The 21,856-nt window shown below is 54.8% G+C and overlaps 1 protein-coding gene across 8 annotated transcripts in view; it reads left to right on the top strand.

Annotated features, from left to right (window-relative positions):
* The window catches only part of NCOR2 (nuclear receptor corepressor 2), a 376,514-nt gene that overhangs the window by 341,024 nt on the left and 13,634 nt on the right, over positions 1–21,856 (top strand). For all 8 annotated transcript variants that reach the window (XM_036753385.1, XM_036753345.1, XM_036753339.1 and 5 more), the window contains exons 29-40: positions 2,167–2,304; positions 4,420–4,506; positions 5,923–6,200; positions 8,232–8,583; positions 8,831–9,058; positions 10,762–11,010; positions 13,841–13,990; positions 14,419–14,565; positions 15,304–15,487; positions 17,790–18,226; positions 19,343–19,473; positions 20,376–20,569. In XM_036753385.1, the coding sequence (XP_036609280.1) occupies positions 2,167–2,304; positions 4,420–4,506; positions 5,923–6,200; positions 8,232–8,583; positions 8,831–9,058; positions 10,762–11,010; positions 13,841–13,990; positions 14,419–14,565; positions 15,304–15,487; positions 17,790–18,226; positions 19,343–19,473; positions 20,376–20,569 (2,575 nt within the window). The remainder of the gene's footprint in view (positions 1–2,166; positions 2,305–4,419; positions 4,507–5,922; positions 6,201–8,231; positions 8,584–8,830; positions 9,059–10,761; positions 11,011–13,840; positions 13,991–14,418; positions 14,566–15,303; positions 15,488–17,789; positions 18,227–19,342; positions 19,474–20,375; positions 20,570–21,856) is intronic.

Raw genomic sequence — 21,856 nt, 5'->3', positions numbered from 1 at the left:
GGGGATTTTTTGGTTTGTTTTTGCTTTTTTTTCCCCAAGAATATTTGTAGTCTTTGCTGTCTCTAAAAGAGAAACTCCCTACCGGGTCTCTTATGTCCCAGCTATTAGGTCAATAAACAGCTGGTTTTGTTTGTTTGGTTTCCCCTACACACACCTGGCTTTTTTAAAACATGGATTCTCTTTTTTTTAACCACTTTCATTTTCAAATATATCCTTTCCTCCTCTGCTACAAAAAGCCCCCTCATCTAATACAGATTTAAAAGAAAGAAGGAAAAACTTAACCACATCAACCTAGTGTGACAGTGTCTACAGCGTTCCTTAACCACAGCACCCCCAGTCGGGGACCTCTGCAAAGACAGTGATGCATTTTCTCATCCCGTCTAGGCCAGTCTTAATCTTTCTAATTGAGTTCAGTTTGGTGGTTGGTTGTGTTTTGTTGTTCGTGTTTCCAGGCCTTCTTCCTTTCCTTACATCTCTCCTATAATTGGACAGACTGCCAGTAAAGCTCAGTGCACAGAGCAGGCTTCGTTGGGCCCTGCAGCACCCACACCTCCTGTCCTAGGCCTGCATCTGACAGACAGCCTTGAGACTTTTCCCCAGACCAGGGCTTGCTTTCATCGGGAGCTCCAGGGCATAAGAATGGGAGGCTTTGAAAGTCTACAGCCTGGGTGTCCAGTGGCCTCTTGCCAAACCAGAGGCCAGATTCTCTGACCTGTGGGAGTCTTGGGTCATGAATGAGGACATTTCCTCTCTCTTTCCTGTATTAGTCAGAATGGGAAAGTCTAGGCAGGCAAATGCTAAACCAGACCCATCCCTATGAAGAGAAGAGGCCGTCACTATTAAGGGGCCAGTGGTTGGGAGGCAGGAGAGAATGAGCTTCACCCAGATCTACCACTAATTTAGCTGGATCCAGGCCAGTCCAAGAAGCCTTTATTAAGCACCGTCTGTGTGCCGGGCATTGTGCTAAGAACACAGAAATAAAAGGGGGGAAAAACAACCTCAGGGAGTTTACATCCTGCTGGGAGTGGGGAAAATGAATATTTATTGTTATTAATGATAATAATAGTACTTGGCAGTTATAGAGTACTTAAGGTTTGTAAAGTGCTTTCCAGAAATTAGCTTTTAGATATCCACAGTGTTGCCCCTGGACTACACTCCTTTGGATCTGCAAGCTTCTCCCCTTGGACCCAGGAGCTCCTCAGCCAAGCCCAGGAAGGAATGGGATAAAGGGCCCTGTTGGGAGCTCCAGCCACAGGGAATGTTCTTGAGGGCACCCTGGGACCTTGGCAAGACGAGGCTTTGGTGAACCCCGCCTGGCGAGTGTGCACACATCCACAAGGAAGATGAATTGTCTAGTCTCCTCTTGCAGAGGGGACCTGAGAGTCGATTAGAGAGCTGCGGGATTCAGGAGGCTTTAGCATCCTGGAAGGGTCCTTAGCAGCCGGGCCGTCAGGCTCGGTCCACTTGTTTTACAGATGAGGAAGTGAAGGCCCAGAGGTCTCATGGTAGTGAGTGGCAGGTCAGCACTGCTGTTCTGTCTGGTCGTGGTCAGTCTTTCCCGCCCCAGCAGCTCGTCCCAGGGCCCTTCTGCCTGAGCTCCTCATTTATTTCCCCTATCCCCGCACTGGGCTCCCTGTGTTTGCACACTCTCACGGTCTCCTGAACTCATACATGTACACATGGTCCTGTTTACACACATGCACACAGACATACTGACCCAGTTAGGCTAGAGTAGAAGGAAATTTTCTCCATCTCCCATTCGTGGAAGGCACCCAAAATAAATGACTCGAAAAGGCAGGGTGGGGAGGTGGGGGAACACGCCCGGAAAAACCCGGTAGCAGACGCCTGGTGTCTGTAGCTCAGTGGAATGGTCAGGATCCAGAGCCCAACCGCAGACAGTGGGTGGATTTGGGGGACCATGTCTAGTCACCCAGGGGAGTGGAGACCTTTGCACAAACAAGGCACTTTGGGACCTAAGCTGAGCGGCGGGGCCCAAGCCAGAGGGTCAGAAGGGCATCGGTGTGCCAAGCTCACCCCCTAGCTGCCAGAGGTTGGCCAGCCAGGCAGACAGGCGAGTGAGCCCCAGTGAGGGGAGAGCTCTGAGGCCCCTGGCTCCTACCCACAACTGGCTCACACCAGGCCAACGGATGTGTGTTTGGTTTCCAGGCGTGATGTCTGTGTCTCCGTGCTCTAAGGAGGATGGAAGAAACAGCTCGGGCGCGACCCATGAGACGTCCGCCTCCAAGCGCACTTATGACATGATGGAGGGACGCGTCGGCCGGGGGCTGTCCGCCAGTATCGAAGGTGGGTGGGCGCTTCGCCGGTGGCCAGGCCCTTCCTTCCCTCCCTTCCCACCAGTCCCCATGTCATTCTGTGAGCACCCTGAGCTCAGCACGGCGGAGAGTCCTGGGGCAGCACAGCCCCTTGTCCTCAGGGAGCTTTGTGGGATAGTGGTAATATTCCTAACCACCCTTGATATTGTGGACCATGACAGCTAATATTTCTAAAGCACTTGAGATTTGGAAAACATCTCAAACAGCCTTAAAGCAATAATCTTCTGAGGTTGGTGAGAGAAATTAGGGCAGACAGAAGTTCAGTGGGCTGCCCAGGGACGTAGAGCTAGTAAACGTCTGAGGTCGGATTTGAACCCGGTGTTCCGGACTCTCAAGTCTAGCACCTTCCTCCTTGTGCACGTGAAAGATTTAGAGCTGAGGGTCCAGTCCGCTCCCCTTGTTGTAGAGATGAGGCCCAGAGAGATGAAGGGGCCCACAGTAAGTGTGGAAGGCAGAGTGAGCCAAGTGGCCCTGCCTCCCACCCAGGCTCCGGGTCAGGGAACAGCTGCCCACCTTTGACCCAGAGGGCAGGGACTATTGTATCTCCAGGTCCTGGCATATGGTAGGTGATTAATAAATGCTTATTGTTTCATTGACTGACCCAATGAGGATCTGTTGCCTCTTGGTCAGTCAGTCCATCAGAAGCATTTCTTACATGGCTCTAGGGATTGCCCTAGGGGGTCTGCCCTTTGGGGGCCTATGTTCTAGTAGCTTAGGGCAGAGGGGTTATACCTATCACCGCAGAAAGCAAGATTAACACGTAACTGGGAAATACTTAAAAAAATAAAAATACAGCACGATGAAGCCAGCGCTCCTTTGTGGTTTTCTAAATCAGGGCTGCAGTTAAGCATCATTAGCCGAGGGTTCTTCCCCTTTTCTGTGTCATGGGCCCCTCGGGCAGGCCGTCTGGGGCGGGACCCCTCCTCATCATTCTGCTGTTAAAAGGTCCAAAAGAACACACAGAGAGTTACTAAGGAAACTGGATAAAGTGAAATACAGGTGTATTTTTTCCCATCCAAGTTCATGGACCCCAGGTTAAGAGACCCTATACCAATCCTTTACACTTTACCAGGTACTTTCCTCACAGCAGTCCTGTAAGTTAGGGAATTATTAAACCCACTTTCCATGTGGATAAACTGAGGCAAGAGACAGTTAAATGAGGGTGAGAGGTGAGTCCTCCGCCTCCAAGCCCAGGGTTCCTTTGATAATGCTTGTAGGAGTAGTGCTGAGGGTGACGATGATGGTGATGCACAGCGAGGGCAGAGAGGATAGAGCCAGGGAGCTTGGGTTCGAGTCCTGAATCTAACACGCACTGGCGGCGTGACTAGAGGTAATAATTATGATTACTGTGGCAGTAGCAGCAACACATACATAACATTTTAAGGTTAGCGAAACACTTTGCAAATACCATCTCACACTCCTCATGACAGCACTGGGAGGCGGGCATCCTTATTACTTTCATTTCATACTTGAGCAAACTGAGACAGACAGAAAGCCGAGTGACTTGCCCAGGGTCACGCAGCTACCGGGTGTCGGGAATTGAACTCAGATCATCCGGATTCCTGGTCCTGCACTCTGTCCACGGCGGAGGCGGAGGAGGTACCAATACCCCTTTGTGGAGGGCCTTTTCTCACCTGGGAGTGGCCTGTTCCATTGAAATCACAGCTCTGGATTTTAAAAAGCAGTAACCTGGTAGTGCCCAGGACGCCAGCTCGCCAGGCCTCAGGTGCCCTGCTCGCAGCGCCTGGGTGAGGTTAGCAGTCATGTGTGTGTCTTGTGGTTGGCTCCTATGATTTCACTGGTATAAGCAATGGCCAGTGAGGACGCGCCCTCTGCCAAGTGCAGAGCATCACTTTCTTTGCGACTCAGATTCTCAGAGAGAGAAAACTGAGGGTGGGAAGAGTTAAGCAGCTTGTGGGTGATTCCACTCCTGGTCGTGACGGAGGTGAGAACGGAACCCGGGTCTCCTGCCTCTAAATCCTGCGCTCCACTCACCCTGTTAGTCCGCTTCCCCCAGCGGCATCAGGAGCTGCGCTTCCTGCTGGTGTCAGGCGCCCGTCTCACCGCCGTTCTGCCACCTCCGCAGGTCTCATGGGCAGAGCGATCCCGCCCGACCGGCACAGCCCCCACCACCTGAAGGAGCAGCACCACAGCCGGGGCTCCATCACCCAAGGTAACATCACCGGGGTCTGTGTGGGAGGCCGAGGGGAGCCCCCGCCACCGCCTCGCTCTGGTCTGGGCCAGTGCCATCCTCTGTCCCCTTGTCCCTCGGAATAGAGGTGCCAGTTAGCCTCTTCACTTTCCCACTGCCTGCCGTCTGACTTGCGCTTCTTCTGTGGAGGTTCCCCTCCCCCCATAGGAACACTGGGCTAGCTGGAGCTTGAAATGAGCTTCGAGGCCGTCTAGGGCAGCAGGCCTGGAAAGGGGAGCTACGTAGAACCATAGCATCAGAGAACTAGAGCTGAAAGCTGAAAGGAAACTCGGAGGCCATCCAGTCCATGTCTACCCCCCGCCCCCCGCCCATGCACACACTTCCATTTAATGGAACAGGTGAAGTTGACTGTTCCAGGGCCACACAGTGAGTACGTGTCAGTACACTCAGGCCTTCCTGACTCCAAGGCCACTGCCTCCCCGTCCCCTCTTATCCTGTGAAGTGCATAGGGAGGCACAGCAGGGGACCACCGAGAACCCAGAGCTCCCACCCAGGCTTTCCTCCACTACCCTGCTGCCTGGGAGGAAGAGGGGAAAGTAAAGGAGGAAGGAGATGAGGGCCTTGCATTTTGATAGTCTTTGGATAAGACGGACAGTTGGACACAAACATATACACCAACGCACCCCAACACGTCAACACAAATGTACTCACACACACCATTACACATATATATATGCTCACATGTCAACATAAACACACACACACATACATATATACTGACACCAACACGTGTCAACACAAATACACACACACCAGCACATGCATATATACTCACACTAACACGTCAACACAAATACACTCACATACATACACAAACACACACAAAGGCACGTACTAACCCGGAATCACACCAACATACACACACACACACACACACCACCAGCACATTCTGACCCAAACACGCAGACATGCCTAAACACACCTTCACAAACACCTTCACAAACAAGTCTTGGGGAGAGGCAGTGTGGTGCAGTAGATTCTGAATTTGGAGTCAGAGGAACCTAGATGCCAATCTTGGTTCTGTTACTCACTAGCTAGATCCTTGAAGCTTCTGCATCTGTGATTTTGTGACCTCCCCCATCTTGGGGAGGCTAAAAGAGAGGCCTAGCATGCCTGCCAAGGATGCCAAAGTAAGGGGGACAGAGCTGGGACTCAGGCCCAGCTCTTCTGGCTCCAGGGCTGGTCCTTTGTCCACTAGCCTCACAGAAAGGCAGGCACAAGGTGTGTTTTCGAGCTGACAGATGGGTTTTGAAAGTGGCCTTGAGAAGGGGCCCATCCATCCGGGGTGTGGAGGCATAGGTGTAGGTGGGTTGGTTTGTTGGTGATAGAAAAAGAGCCCCCGTCAGCTTGGTGCCTTGCTTGGCCTCCCCTCGGCAGGCATACCTCGATCCTACGTGGAGGCCCAGGAGGACTACCTGCGGAGAGAAGCCAAGCACCTGAAGAGAGAGAGCACTCCGCCTCGGGAACTGCCTGACCCGTACAAAGTGAGGCCCCTGGAGGGGCTGACCCCGATGAAGATCAAGGGGCATGAGGGCCTGGTGGCTACCGTGAAAGAGGCCGGCCGTTCCATCCACGAGATCCCTCGGGAGGAGCTCCGCCACACGCCTGACCTCCCCGGCCCCCCTCGGCCCCTTAAGGAAGGCTCCATCACACAGGTAGGAGAAGGGTCGGAGCCTTAGTGGCTCCGTCTCTGAAAGGGGCCACAGCACCTACGCGCTGTCCATTTGCTGTGGTAGGTGGGACGGAGGGGCTCCGTAAACCTTAAAGGAATAGAAAAATAGGGGTGTGCTTGTGACTGTTTGCTTGTTGTTGGGGTCAGTGACTCAACCCCTCCCCTGGCACAGAAATTTATACCTCCTTTGCTCACCTGTAAGAGGCAGCATGGGCTTGGAGTCAGGAGGGCCTGGGCTCACTAGCCCCTTTACACACTCAGTATCCGTGTGATGCTGAACAAGTCTTTGAGCCATTCAGAGCTTCATCCATAAAATGGGGGTGGCTCTGGCTACCTCCACCCTCCAAAGCTTGGTGTGAGGCCAGACGGCTCAACGTCGTTTAAGTGTGTAAAACTCGCGGGGCTCTGCAGACCTGAAGTTCTCGTTTATGCAACACCTGCTGGGTGCTTGGAGGCCACCCTGGGGCCCAGTGGGATGCCCCCTGTCCCATCAGGCTGAGAAAAGCTGTCAGCAGCCCTCCCTGGGCTCCTCCGCCCTCCCCACCAGCAGACTTGGGAATCGACTGATTGACAGCCAGGAGTTGGGCATCTCCCAGCGGGAGAGCTGGCGGCTATGGCCCCACATCGAGGAGGGGTTCCATTCGCTCTGCTTGGCCCCAGAGGGCAGAGCTGGGAGCAGGCGGCTTGGGTTCTGGTTCATTCCCCAACACTTGTTGCTGCTCAGGAGTAGGGCAGGCGATTCCATGTGGCTGGGGGCTCTGCAGGCGCACAAGGCCTCCTTGGCATGAATGCCAGAGGGGCAATGCTTGGCCACATCTTCCCAGGACTGTGTTGTCCCTGGAGCCTTCTCCAGCTCTGATTCTTTGATCTCCCTGAACTTTCAACATCAGAATTACCATTTTTATCATCATCACTAATGTTATTACTATTAATAATAGCATTATTATTTTTGAGGTTTGCAAAGCACTTTGGCCACATGATCCCATTTGGTCCTCACAATAATTTGCTGATGTAAGTGCTCATATCCCTGTTTTACAAACGGGAGACTGAGGCTGAGACAGGCAAGGTGATTTGCACGGGATCACACAGCCCTTGAGTGGCTGAGACAAGATTCAAACTTGGGTCCTCCTGACTCAGAAGTGCATTGCTCAAGGCAGGGCAGCACCTAGCTGCCTGAGCCCTGGTCAGGTCCCAGATGCCTGCCTGGCCTGGGTCAGGCTTGAGCTAGTGACTTCTCTTGTCTGGCCTTCTCTTTAACATTCATGGTGCTCTGGCTTGACTCTTTTGTGGCAGAATCTTGTTCCGTGCCTCTATTGTACAAGCCCGTGTGCTTAGTATGTGCTTAATAAGGTCGTAGCCTTGCAGACTTAGTGTTGGAAGCTTTCTTAGAGGGAAGGGGAAGGGAACAAGCATTGATTAAGTGCTTACTGCGTGCCAAGCACTGTGCTGAGGGCTTCACAAGTTTACCTCATTTTGTCTTCAGCAGCCCTGAGAGGTAAGAGCTATGGTATCCCCATATGCTTACAGTTGAGGAAACTGAGACAAACACACAGCCAGGAAGTATCTGATCCTGGATTTGAACTCAGGTCTTTCTAACTCTGGGCCCAGGTTCTGGCACTGCGCTAATCATCTGGCTCTAATCTGTGCATTTTACAGATGAGGCCCAGCTCTCTGCATCTTACAGCCTTTGATGTGTGTGTCTTCTTCCTCAGAACGTAAACTCTTTGAGGGTAGGGATTCTTTTTGCTTCTCTGTCTCTCCAGTGCCTGGCACACAGTAAACACTCAATAGATGCTGGGTGATTGCCCCCCAGGTCATTCAGATGATAAAAGCAAAGTTTCAGGACTGAGCCTGGGTCTTCTGACTCCAAACTGGGTGGTGTTTGTTCTGCTCCCTGCCCCTCATCTGTCTGGCGTGTGTGGAATTGTTGAGAGTAGAGGCCCACGGTGCAGGTGCGGCAGACCGCAGTCCAAAGCTGCTCTCTCACAGCCCCCCGCCCCTCCTCCCTGCCCAGGGCACTCCTCTGAAATATGACAGCGGCAGCTCCTCGAGCGGCTCCAAGAAGCACGACGTCCGCTCCATCATCGGCAGCCCCGGCAGGACGTTCCACCCCGTGCACCCTCTCGACGTGATTCAGGATCCCCGTGCCATGGACCGCTGCTACGAGGAGACCCTCAAGAGCCGGCCCAGCTCTGTCACCAGCTCCGGGGGCTCCATCACCCGAGGGGCGCCCGTGATCGTGCCCGAGCTGGGGAAGCCCCGCCAGAGCCCCTTGGCTTACGAGGACCACGCGACGGCTTTTGGCGCCCATCTGCCCCGGGGGTCTCCTGTGTCTACCCGGGAGCCCACACCCCGGCAGCAGGAGGGTGAGTATGTGTGCCTGGGGAGGCAGGTGATGGGCACCTTGGTCTGAGAGGGAAGGAGACTCACTCCAAGCTCCTTGTTTAGGCTCTGTGGCAGAAGTGTCCCAGGCTAATCCTGGAGGTGCCAGTGTCTGCCTCCCCCAGCTAGACTGGAAGTTCCTGGAGGACCAGGCTGCTTCATTCTGTCCCCAGCACCTGGGACACGGTTGGCGCTTCTTAAGTGCTGATCCTCTGTCTCCTCACTATTCAGGAAGTCTCTCGTCCAGCAAGGGATCCCAAGAGAGGAAGATCACAGCAACCCCTCGGGAGCTCGCCAGCTCTAAGTCCCCGCACACCGCAGTGCCAGAGCACCACCCACACCCCATGTCTCCCTACGAGCACTTACTCAGAGGCGTGAGCAGCGTGGACTTGTACCGGGGACACATTCCACTGGCCTTTGACCCCACCTCCATCCCCCGGGGGATCCCCCTGGATGCAGGTAAGGCCCTTAGCCCACTCCTACCCATTCGAGGCAGCCTGGGAGAGAACCTGGGTTCAGACCCCGTCTCTGACACTTCAGTCCCTGAGTCTCCTTGGGCAGGACCCTTGCTCTTTGGGGCCCTCAGTTTCCGCATCTATTAAATAGGGGAGTTAAGGTAGATGGCCCCTGTGATCCCTCCAGCTCTTAAATCCTGTGGTTCTCTGGGTACCCGCCCGGGGGCTCCCGAGCTCCTTTCCGCATGCCAAGCCACAGCCGTCCCTCTGAGAAGAGCACAGTCCAGAGGGGCCAAGCCTGCAGGGCCCAGGGCTTGTCCTCCCCAGCCCGGCTGAAGGCCCCGCCAGGGCAGGGACATTTTCATCTTTGGGCACCTCCCTCAGTGCTTGGCACCTGGAAGGTCTTTAGTAAATGACATCACGGTCATCATCCTTCTTGTTAGTATCATTCCTGACGGGGCGGGGCAGGCTAGGTCTGCACGTAGTCTCCAAACCACATTCCAATCTCCTGGCTCACTTAACCTTGGCCGCGGGGTGGAAAAGGCAGTTACCATTATCCCTGTCATGGGCGAGAAAGTCGAGGAGCGCCCTGGCCCTTGGTCCCATCGAAGGGCATCAGCAGGCTGTTGGCTTTGGGCTGGGTTCAAGGGAAACAGTCTTCCCTTTAGAGAACACTAGCAATCATGGGACAGGAGAATGAATTCCAAAGCAATTATTAATCCCTTACTGGGTACCAAGCCAGCAGTGGGAATACACACATTCAGAGATATAAGGCGTCAGAGGCACTGAGGTCCAATTGCCTTATTGTTCGGAGGAAGTCCATTGACCACGGGCGCCAGAGGCCTCCAGAGCTGTTGCCGACAGTCTGAGCGTTTGACTGAGGTGGACTAAACTGCCTGGCCTGCCATGCCCTCCACCCCTTCCCCGTGGGGTGGGAGCACAGGTCAGACTAGCTTGGAGCCCTTCAGGCAGGGGGATGGATAGGAAGGCCTCTTTCCAGCCCTTGAAGTCTTCACCCTGGAGTATTTGTGGGAACGTAGTGTTAAGGTCATAGGTTTATACCTGGAAGAGTGCTCATAGGCCGGCCGGCTGGCCCAACCCCCTCAGATGAGGAAACTGAGACCCAGACAGTGGGGTACCATGGATGTGCAGCTCAGAGGCCCCTCCGTGGCCCTCATTTGACAGCATAGGGCCTGAAGCTCAGGGCAGTCACTACATAGCCTGCATGCTTCGATTCCAAATCCACAGCCCCTTCCACCGACCACAGAGATGCTGGCCAGGCTCTGTTTCCCTCTGACGGGGCTTAGCCCTCATGGGAACTGACCTTGATTGTCAAAGAGTCTGAATTCCCAGAGCCGTGTTTTGAGTCGATCTTCCCAGCTGGGCCCAAAGACCCAGGGCTGCCCTAGCCGTCCCCACAGGACAGACACATTGGCAGGCAGAGCGTACCCTCCATCTGGTGCCCGCCTCTTGGCAGCCCATGCGGACAGTTTTCCCCTTTGGGAGCCCAGCCAACCCAGTGCCAGATTGAGCCTGTCCCTAAACCAAGCACTGGAGAAAAGGAAGCCAGAGGGGCTGGGCCTCCAGAACCACCATTTGCCCAGCTCCTTTCTCAGGGATTTGAGATGACAGTCCCCGGGGTCCAGAGCAAGCAGCAAACCAAATAGTCATCTCTGGTTCCTTGTTTTTTCCTCTCTCTTCTTCCAGCTACTGCCGCTTACTACTTGCCCCGGCACCTGGCCCCAAACCCCACCTACCCACACCTCTATCCACCGTACCTCATTCGTGGCTACCCAGACGCCACAGCCATGGAGAACAGGCAGACCATCATTAATGATTACATCACGTCCCAGCAGATGCATCACAATGCCGCCGCAGCCACCGCCATGGCCCAGCGAGCTGACATCATCCGCAGGGAGTCCTCCCTGGCTCTCAACTACGCGGCTGGACCCCGGGGTAGGCGGGGCTGGGAGCCCCCGCGGGGAGTCCCACCCACAAGAGGGGGAGGCCCAGGGGCTCTCTTTGCCAGAGACGTGGGAAGGAATGAGGAGCAGCGTTTGCTCCCCCAGACAGGCCTGGATGAGACAGAGAGAGGATGAGTGTGAGGGGGTGTGCAGAAGGCCATGCCCCGGGGGCCCCCAGGTCCCTATGTGTGCACATCAGTCAGACCATCCACAGGCATTGATTCAGCACTTACTGTATGGAGGCAGCATGCTCGGGGTTATAGACTCCAGGACAGAAGGAGACAGGCCCTGCCCTCAAGGAGCTTGTGATCTGCCTGGAGTGACAATATGTGCATCAGTTAGTCTGTACAAAATATAATCAACCAACAAGCACTTATTAAGTGCCTACTATATGCCAAGCCCCGAGCATACAAGTACAAAGGCTCCCTAAGGACCTTACGTTCCCTTGCAAAGAGACAGCTGGGACATACACGCACATACATATGTATACATATTTGTCTATCAGATATAAAATAAATAAATCAAGGTATATACAAAGTCATTAAATCTACACTAGTTCTGGAGAGAGGGTGCTATCAGTTAAGGAAAAGATTCATGGTGACGTCCGAGCAATATTACGATGGAAGAGAGGAATAGGGATTCATTGGGGAAGAAATGAGATGGTGTATTCCAGGCATGGGATTCAGCCAGTGCAAAGGCGTGGAGGTGGGAAAGTGTGATTGATCCTGGCTATGAAGGAGAGAAGGAAGGCTGATTTGGCTGCATTGGAGAGTGCTGGAAGGCCTAATTTTACATATAGGGAAGGGAGGCTGGAAAGGCAGCTTAGGGTGGGTTGGGAAGGGCCTCAGGAGCTCAGCTGTCCTAGAAGCAGTAGGGAAGGCGGGGCTTTCTGTGGGCCACCTGCCTTTTGTGTTTGGTGACAGAGTGTAGCTCAGGTGTGTGTCCACATATACGTGCCTGCATATGGCACCCCCAGACGTGCACATCCATGGTAGAGAGCCTGGGGGGATGACTTTAGAGGAGGAAGGCAGTGGGAGGTAAAGAACTCTGGGTTCCAAGGTTGAGTCCCACCTCTGTTGCTCATGGCCGGCGTGACCACTTCCTTCTACTGGTCTGCCCGGTAACAAGGGGGGCCCAGACTGGGGCTGAAGTCTCTTCCAGCCCCTCAGTGCTGTGGGAGACCAGAGAGCCGGGTCCTTCGTAAGGATTACCATGTGGATGCGGGTGAAGCCACGTCCCTGCCTTCTCACGTAGGCACGGACAGCCGTCACCCGGTGGAAGGCTTCCTACATCCCAGCCCCCTCTCTTAGATGTTTGGCCAAGACGTGTAAGAACCAGTGTCCGGCTTTGGCCGCCCGCCCCTGCTCTCTGGGAGTCTCCCAGCCTGGCCCAAGACGGGGCTGTTTCAACAATCCAGCTAGCAGCTACTGTGGAGGTGTAAAACCAGCAACAACCAGCACACAGAATGCTGCAAGCCCAGATTCTTTTCATCTGCTAAGGAAAGCAACGTTAAGGGGTTGACAAGTTTACTTTAATCCAGCATACAAATATCATTTACTTAGTTCAGGGGAAAGAGCCAGCACCCTGAACTTCAGAGCAAATACAAACAAATTACAAACATTGACAGACAGGCCAAATACAATTCATAGTTACCAACATCTAAGTTCAGCCTGGGAGCTCATAACAAGGGCTGGCCCAGAGTCACGAGCACCACCACTGCTATGGATAAGAGCGCCGAAAAATAGAAAGGCAACCCCTGGTTTTATATCTTTTTCAGGGTCAAGGGTGAGTCACACATGTGACTCACCCACACGACCTAAAATCGTCACAAAGAGGCGACTTAAACCCACGTGGTCTAAAAGCCTCTGATGTCCCAAACATGTCACTCAAACCCATGTAAACTAGGCCCTCCCCTGAGTCAAGGAGGTCACCAGGGACTCCAAATCTAATCAAGGAAACAAAGGCCAAACTCTTCAAGGGCACTTGGTTGAACTGAGTGCTAAGAGCCCATTTTGATTGCCAACACAGGGGCACACTTACAGTGTAGACACCAAGGCCCCCGCCCGACCCGTCAGCCACTCAGGCATCAGCCATGCACCGTGGGCCAGGCCAGGGCCATGTGTGAGCTGGGGATAGAGGCAGAAAGGACCTCGTCCCTGTCCTTAGCTTACCACCTGCTGCGAAGGATAGCGGTGCATGTGTGTGCTTGCAGTCTCGTATGAGGACCTCCAAAGCAAATGCAGGAACACAGGGCAGCGGGAAGGGAGGGCATGAGCTGCAGATTCTTGGTGGACATATTCATCTCCCTGGGATCTCCCCCATTAGATGGGGGTCCTTGGAGGCATGCCTCATGCAGTGCCTGGCACATTGTGAACCTAGAATCAAGAGTGATAGTGTTTGCTGATGAATGAATTGGCTGGAATGGGAGCCTCCCACCTGAATGTTTGCTCCCTTATCTTTGTGGCTTTGGATGGGTCACTTCCTCCTTCTAGGCCTCAGTTTCCCTTTGTGAAAATGAAGGGGCCATCCTAGAGTTAGGTAAAAGGTGCAGGGGCCATGAGGGGGTAGTGAAAGGGCCACTTTGGTGGCTGGAGCAGCCCTGAGGAGGGGTGTGAGGGGTGTACAGGCTCGCAGTCCTGGGTGCTTGTGATTGTGCATGTTTGTGTGTGTGCTCGTGCACATGTGTGTACACACCCACATACATCTGCCTGTGCTTCCCAGGGAGGAGCCTGTCCCTTTCCCTTCCCTCTCTGACCTTGGTCCGGGCCTTCCTGGGGCGATTCCCACTTGACCTTCCTGCCTCTGTGACTTCCCCCTTACAGGCATCATCGACCTGTCCCAAGTGCCACACCTGCCAGTGCTGGTGCCCCCCACGCCGGGCACCTCTGCCACCTCCATCGACCGGATCACATACATCCCCAGTGCCCCCCAGCCCTTCCCCAGCAGACCCAGCCCCTCCCCACTTTCCCCAGGTAAGGACCCACTGCCTCCCTCACTGATGGCCTCGCCTGGGGTAGAGGGGGTGGCTTCCTGTCTGAGCAAGGGCAAGAGAGAGAGGCCACTGTAGACCCTTCCAGGCAAACAGCTGGAAGGGAGGTTGGGGAAAGGAGAGAGGGAGATGCAGGAGAGCCATGGGGAGAATGGAGGGACAGAAGGAAAGCTGGACTCTGCCTGGCTGTAACCGCCAGGGGTTCGCCACTGGGCAGGGGTGTGAGGGAGCAGAAGGCCCCAGCCGAACGCCAAGGATGCTCGTATTCTCTCCCTGCTGTGTCTTTGGGAAAATTTCTTCCTTTCTCTGGTTCCTTACCCCACAAGGCCCAGGTGTTCCACCCAGCGCCTGCTGTAGAATTAAGTCATTGGCATGAAAGGTGGAGCTGATTCAAGCTTGTTTAAATCCCAGGAGGCCCCACCCATATCACTAAACCAACCGGAACGTCCTCCGAGAGAGAGCGAGACCGGGAACGAGATCGAGATCGCGAGCGTGACAGAGACAAGTCTGTTCTCACGTCCACCACGACTGTGGAGCACGCGCCCATTTGGAGGCCAGGTAAGGCAAGGTCTGAGGGTCCCAGGGTTAGGGTCATCTGGATGGAGGGTCTGGGTCTGTGACCCTTCCTTATCCTGCCCACTCCACAGCCAAGAGGCGTTAGCCCCGGGGAGATGTAGGGCACGGAGCATCAAGCCTCACTCCCACACTCCCTGCTTGGCCCATGCCTCAGCTCAGGGGGCTGCAGCCCCTGCATTCACAGGCTGTTGAAGCAATGCAGCTTGGGAAGGTGGGAGACCTTTGGGCCCTTTAGGAGATTCGGACCTCTGGGTCAGGGTCCTGGCCAGCCCTGCTACTGACGCCTGTGACCTGAGGTGGTAGGTAACAGTGGACTTCGGGTCAGGAAGATCCGAGTTCAAATCCCCTCCCTGGGGGTGTGACCTTTCTCAGCCTCGGTTTACTTACTGGTCTATAAAATGTAAAGCGCTTGGTTATGAACCACACTAGTCAGACCGGCCTTCTTCAAGCCTTGATCTCCCCATCTGTAAAATGGGGAGAACATTCCAAAGCTTGCTTCCCTCGTGGTGGTGTTCTGAGAATAAGGTCCAAAGTGATGGGTGGGGAAGGTGTTTGCACCAGGGTTAGAGCCCCCTCCCCATGTGAAGAAGAGCACCTCTGCCTCAGCCTCTGCCTGGCCCATCTGCTGGGCCCATCTGCCCAGGTGGCCCCTTCCTTGCCACCACGCCCATTGGGTGGTCCTGCCTCCCCCACCTTCTGACCCCATGGGCTCATCCGCAGGTACAGAGCAGAGCAGTGGCGGTGGCAGCGGCAGCCGGCCAGCCTCCCATTCTCACAGCCACCAGCATTCACCCATCTCCCCCCGGACCCAGGAGACCATCCAGCAGAGACCCAGCGTGCTTCACAACACGGGCATGAAGGGCATCATCTCCTCAGTGGAGAGCCTCACCCCCTCTGTCCTACGGTACGGGGCCGGGGGCAGGGTCAGCTGGGGGAAGGGCACCCAGGAGGCGGCGTGGGACAGAGGTGACCGTCCTGCTACCGTGTGGCCATGGGCGTCTCACCTGTGAAACAGCCTCTGAGCCTCCTTGTAGCTCCACAGTCTCTGGGCCTTCATTTCCCTAGCTGTAAATGGCTTGGATGACCTCTTGAGCCAGGAGCCTAGGATGAAAAGTTCTGGGGGTAGGGGCGGGGAGAGGGAGAAGTGGCCTCCTCCTCCCTGCCATCATCCATCCATCCCAACTATCCAGGCACTCACACATCCATGCACCCACCCACACACCTACCCACCCATCCATCCATCCACCCATCCATCCATCCATCCATCCATCCATCCATCCATCCATCCATTCTTTTCAGCAGACATCTGTCTAAGCACTTAGCCAAACTCAGTTGTTGTAAGCCTGTGGAAATGAGGCTGGGGCCCCAAGGAAATAGTCTTGAAACTAGAGATTCTAAGAGGCAGAGAGCAAGAGGGAGAGCATCTGTGGTGTGGGGCCCAGCCTGTGCAAAGGCATGGAGGTGGGAATATGATAATGGCCTTTTCCTGAAGCTGCTCCCCAATCCCCTCCACCTTTGCTGGTGCTTCCCTCCTCCAGAATTACCTCGTAATTAACTTTGTATCTATTTTGCATGTGCTTGAATGAGTGCCTGTGGTTTCCTCCAGTGGTAGGTAAGCTCCCTGAGGGGCAGGCACAGATGCTTGTTGACCCATTGATAAAGCACTGTGAGATCAGGTCAGGGAGAAGTCACTTCCAGCTCTGGGGGTGGCTAAGGAAGGCTCCAGGGGAGAGCTTGGCATTTCACTTGGGTCCACCTGGGCCCAGAGGACAGTCTGGGCCGACTTAGAGCCACGACTTCTCCAGACTTGCTTTATTCTCTCCCTCTTCCGAAAGATAAAACCCCTAGAACTCCCCCGAGAGAGGAGGTGACCTCACTAAGGGTGTCCTTCAGTGGACTGTATGGGGATTTTTCATGGGAGAAAAAGAGTTTAAATCACACCCTCCTCGGTATGTGGAACCCTCAGTAAGAGAATGTCTAGGGCTTGGACTGAGTGGCTTTTTTCTCAAGGGCGCCCCCTGTTGGGATGACCCAAGCCCCAGCCTGGCTGGAATCTGTCTGCCATTCAGCGGCACAGAAGGAGGTCAGCACAATGCCAGGAGCTAGGGAGATGTAGGCTTGGTCCAGGTTTTCCTTGAGGCCCAAGGGACGCCCCCACCCACCGGCTTTTGTTAAGGTGGTTTGTCCTGGACAGACAGAGCTGAGGAAATAGCCTGCAGGATGGACAGTGGCCAGGTGTCCCTCGGGCCACGGCCTGGTTTCTTGAAGCCCATTCACGGATCGTTTGAATGGCCATGAAATGGACTCACTGGGCCTCCAACTGATCCCTTGTTGGTTCAGAATGGACAGCTGATGAAGCTGTTTGGGGTCCCCCCCCAATTTTGACCAATTGTTTATTTTGTAAACATCCATAAAAATGTTAAAGTGATTAAATACAAAAATACAATTAAATACAAAAATGTGTAGGAGGCCAAAAACAAGGTCACCAGAAACCAACCATTTAGCAAACCATATGGAATTCAGAGCCCTGCTGGGGGAGGCTGTTTAGGACGCACACTTTGATATCTGGGCACCCTTGATTAAACCTCCATAGTCTGGCTTTTGTTTGCAAAAATGTCTATTTGAATAAATTACTGGGGCTGCACCTTCAGTACCAGGAAAATTGCACTTCTTTTTTTAAAATTTATTTTCAGTTCCAAATTCTCTTCCCCTCCCCCCACCCCCCAGGTGAGAAATATATAAATTCCATTTCTTACTGGTCCTCCTGGCCTGTGTCACTTAACCTCTGCTCGCCTTGGTTTCATCATCTATAAAGTGGAGTCAGGCATAGCTTTCCTCCCAGGGTGGTCATGAGGCTCCAATGGGACAGTATTTTATGGATGCTGGCCGTTCTTACTGCTGTTTTTTCTGTATATTTAATCTCAGGCTATTGTGGTTCCTCATAAGATACTAATGCTGTGTGATCCCTTCTTCCCATGAAAGAGGCCCAGGCTGACACATCACCGCCCCCCCCACCTTGTTGTTTCTTCCACCCCGGGCCCCTGGGAGGAGCAGACAGGCCCCAGCACAGACACAAATCTGTATTTCTTGTGAGCCTCAGCTTTTTCATCCTCCCCTAGCACGCCAGAGGATGCTCTCTGTCACCATCAGCTCTGGACACTCCAGAGGGCCCTGGCAGCACTGATGGCTCCCCTCTTTCCCTGCAGGTCCTCCTCCTCGGCCACCTCACCAGTACGCTCTACAGGCTTCCCACCTGCCCCACATTGCCCCCTGGGCACCATGGATGGGGGCTACCCCACCATCATCGACCCCACCGTCCTCCAGAAGGAGGCTTCCCGGGCTCCACGGTCGGAGCGCTCCCGCCTGGAAAACAACCCCTTCATGCCCAAGCACCCAAGCCGGGCGGGGCTGGAGCCACCGCCGTCCCCCAGCAAAGCCACCGAGCCAAGGTCCCTGGCGTCATCTGGCCCGGGCTCAGGCTCCAGCTCGGGCCTCTCATCTGGCCGAGGCCTGGGGAAAGGCCACACGGCCCACCCTCTGCTGGAGTCGCAGCCCCCGCACCCGGCCTCGGCCAGCGAGCAGCACAGAGACAAGGTTCAGAGCAAGCCCTTCGCCGTGCAGGATCTGGACCTTCGAGCCCTCGGTAAGCTCCCACTCCACGGCGGCCTGGGGAGTGTGCTTCCAGGTTCCTGCCACAGGAGGGGTGGCTTCCTGGGGAACGCAGACAGCTTTTACATTCAAATCGACAAGCATTAGCAAAGCACCTACTATGGGCCAGACCCAAAGGAGGGGAAGACAGACCCTGCCCTTGAGAGGCCCCCATTTTAATGGTGAAACAGCATGCAAGTAGCCAGAAGTTAGGGTGCCTTGGGACTCAGCCATCTTTCGTGCGCTTCTTCTGAGATGAGACTTGGCTGGAGGGGCTCGGGAGTGTGGGGGATGGAGAGAAGCCCGGGTGTACGGTAACATGAAGGCGATGGAGGGCCCAGGGTACCCTAGGACATATCGTCTAGTGTTAAGGAAACGGGACTGTTTGGGTAAACATTTCAGTTGGAGAAATGAGGGGGGGCCTTGGGATCCATCCCCTCAGAGATGTCAGGATGTCACACTGTCCTAAGAAGGTGGGGTCCCCCAATACAAATACCCCCATTACTCTGATTTACAAGGAGTGAGCAGCGATGGGGACCAGTTTGCTGATCCCCTAAATGAGAATTTAGCACCTCTTACCTTTGCTGAAGCCCCAGGGTCTAAGGACCATTGGGCCAGCCTCATGGTTCAGGTGCCACCTCTGACTCATCTTGGTGGTGTGACCCTGGATGGGTCACTTAGCCTGTTAGACACTTAGTGCAGAGGAGGTGGTCTGCTTTGGGAGAAGGCGTTTCCTCACTGAGAGCTGTCACTTAGCACAGTTCCTGGTAGATAGTAGACACTTAAGAAATGCTTATTGACTGATCGCCATCCCACGTCCAAATATGAAACAACAAAAACGGAAATTCCTGAACTAACCAGGAGAGAGACCCAAGTGTAGGGTCTGTGGCAGTGGGCAAAGCCTTTAAGACTGGGCAAACCCACATCTACCCTCCCAGGGTGGGGCAAACCCATATATACCCTCTGGGGTGGGGGGCAGACCCACATCTACCCTCCCAGAGGTGGGGGGCAGAGCCAAGTCCACCTTCCTGTTGCATACAGCGCTGGGAACCTGGCACCCCCAGGGGCAGAGACCTGTATGACGGCACCTGTTCCTTTCTTCTCCCCACAGGTTCCTTGAAGTTGTCTGAGACCCCCCACGTCCGGCCGCCCCCGGAGAGCCAACAGTCACCCGGGCAGCCGATGTCTTCTTCTGTGGTCAAGGGTCACCAGCGGGTGGTCACTCTAGCCCAACACATCAGCGTAAGGAGCCACCGCGGGGCTTCCTCCTTTTCCTCCCCTTGCCTAGCACTAACCGTCTGGGGAGGTGGGATGGTGGGTGCTGGGACGGGGACTTTGGACTCAGCATCAACCCCCCAGCTCTTGGGACCAAACTCACTTATTAGTTCGGCTGACCTTGGCCAGCGACATCCCCCCTGCTGGACCTGGGTCACCTTATCTGTACGCTGAGGGCGCTGAACCAAGGGACCTCTTAGGCCCTTTCCAGCACTGGGTCTAGGACCCTATGATTTCCTGTCTCTGGGACTCAGTTTCATCTGAAAAATGAAAGGTTTAAAACAGAGTCCACTAGGGGTGCAGTGATACAGTGGGGAGTCTGGAGCCAGGGAGACCTGCATTTGAATCCCGCCCCAGACAGTCGATGGCCATGTGCGCCAGGCACGTTCTCAGCCTGGTGTCACATCTGTAAAATGGGGATATACTCATGCCTTTCTCACGGATCAGATGAGATAATGTGTGTAAAGACTCGGCAGATCTTAAAGCATAGAATGATTATTAGATGGCTTTGGTTACTGACCTTTGAGGTCTCTTTCTGCTAAATCTGCCATCCCACGGATCATCCCCAAATCCTGAGCAGAGGCAGGCACCGTGGAGGCTGCAGACAAAGACGTGTGCCCTGGCCCCGCTCTGTGGTCTGGTGGGGGAGGAGAGAAGAGGGGTCACAGGGCCAGCAGATCCCAGGAAAGGCATGGGCCTTGAAGGACAGGCGGGGACACTGAGTCAGATAGGGAAGTAACATTCCTGGGGATAGGGTGAGCGGAGCCCCAGTGATACTCTGTGGACAGTAGGGGTGGGGAAGGAGGAAGACCCCTATCCCAGCCCTGCCCCCCACACTCCTGGTCACGAATTTGTTCCCTTCCTCCCAGGAGGTGATCACCCAAGACTACACCCGCCACCACCCACAGCAGCTTAACTCTCACCTCCCAGCCCCTCTCTACTCCTTTCCTGGGGCCAGTTGCCCCGTGCTGGACTTACGCCGGACGCCCAGCGAGGTCTACCTCCCCCAGCCGGACCATGGTGCCGCCTCCCGCATCTCCCCCCAGAGCGAAGGAGGCAAGAGGTGAGCTGGGGCGGTGGGGGTGGCCTGGCCCTGGTCCCAGGTGCTACCTTTGATGCTTAGTCCCTATGAAGCCCCCTTCTCCCCGGGCTTCAGCTTCCCCATCTGTAAAATGAGGGGGTTCCATGCCCTTCCAGGTTTAGACTTTGTAAGCCTGCATGTCAGCCAAGGGTGGAGGAGGATCCAGACCCTGGAAATTACTAGTATTGGTTGGGTGAATGAGGTCAACTGTTTGTGACCCACCCCCCTTGAGGGGAAGGGTTGGCAGACCTGAACAGAGACTATGGATGGGTCTGTGATGGGGCAGGGCACATGCAGATGCCCCTTGACAGGCATGCCGTCATGCCTCCTGGCCCGTCCCCCTCTGGAACATAAAGCCCCTTGAGGGCAGGCCTGTTGGGTCTTGTGTCTGGGCTCCCTGAGCCTGGTGCAGAGCCTGGCCAGGAGTCCTTTGCTTACTGAATTTCTGTGCCCCTGCTCTCAGCGTCCTGGGATGGGGGTGGGGGCAGTGCCGAGGTCCTGTGACCCACAAAATGTGTGATCCCATGTAAGCCGGGCTGATTCACATGGAGACACCCCCCCTCGCCCTTTCCCCTGTGTGTTTTTTAATCACCTACTCTGGGCCTGGCCTGAGGGAAGACAGACAGAAATTAGACAGAGCCTCCTCTCCAGGAATTTACTCTGTGCTGTGGGAGACCCTGTCTGGATGAGCCAGAGGATATGTGAAATATTTAGAGGAGGCCCAGCCTGGAGAGTCAGGAAGTCTGGGTTCCAGGCCCACCCCGACACACCCTGGCTGTGGAGCCTGGGGAAGTCCTCTGCCTTGGTGCTGCCCCGGAGGAGAGGTCAGCAGGCTCTGAATGGAGGGTATATACAGTGTCCTCCATACAGTGGACACTCCTGGAGGCCTTATATCTATATAAGCACAGTGCCTGCGCAGCAGTAGGTGCTTAATAAGTGCTTGTTGACTGACTGCCTTGTTGATTGTGGTGGGAGATCAGGAAAGGAAAGATGATTCTTGAGCTGAGCCCTGAAGGAAGCCAAGGATTCTGAGAGGGAGAGGTGAGGAGGGAGGGCATTCCTGGCAGCGGGGACAGCCTGGGCAAAGACAAGGAGTCCAGAGATGGAAGGTCGGGTACAAAGACTCTCAAGAAGGCCCGTTGGGCTGGGATTTTGTAAGGATGGGGAGATGCATTCAGGCTGGGAAGTGCATCAGGAGCCAGAGTGGGCTGGGCTTTAAATGCTGAAGCAAGGAACACCAGGGAGCCAGAGGAGATTCCTGAGGTCACG

This window comes from Trichosurus vulpecula, chromosome 1 (genome assembly GCF_011100635.1).
Source record: "Trichosurus vulpecula isolate mTriVul1 chromosome 1, mTriVul1.pri, whole genome shotgun sequence".
NCBI lineage: Eukaryota > Metazoa > Chordata > Mammalia > Diprotodontia > Phalangeridae > Trichosurus > Trichosurus vulpecula.
Note: the sequence above shows the minus strand (reverse complement) of the source record. Positions and strands in the feature narration are given on the sequence as shown.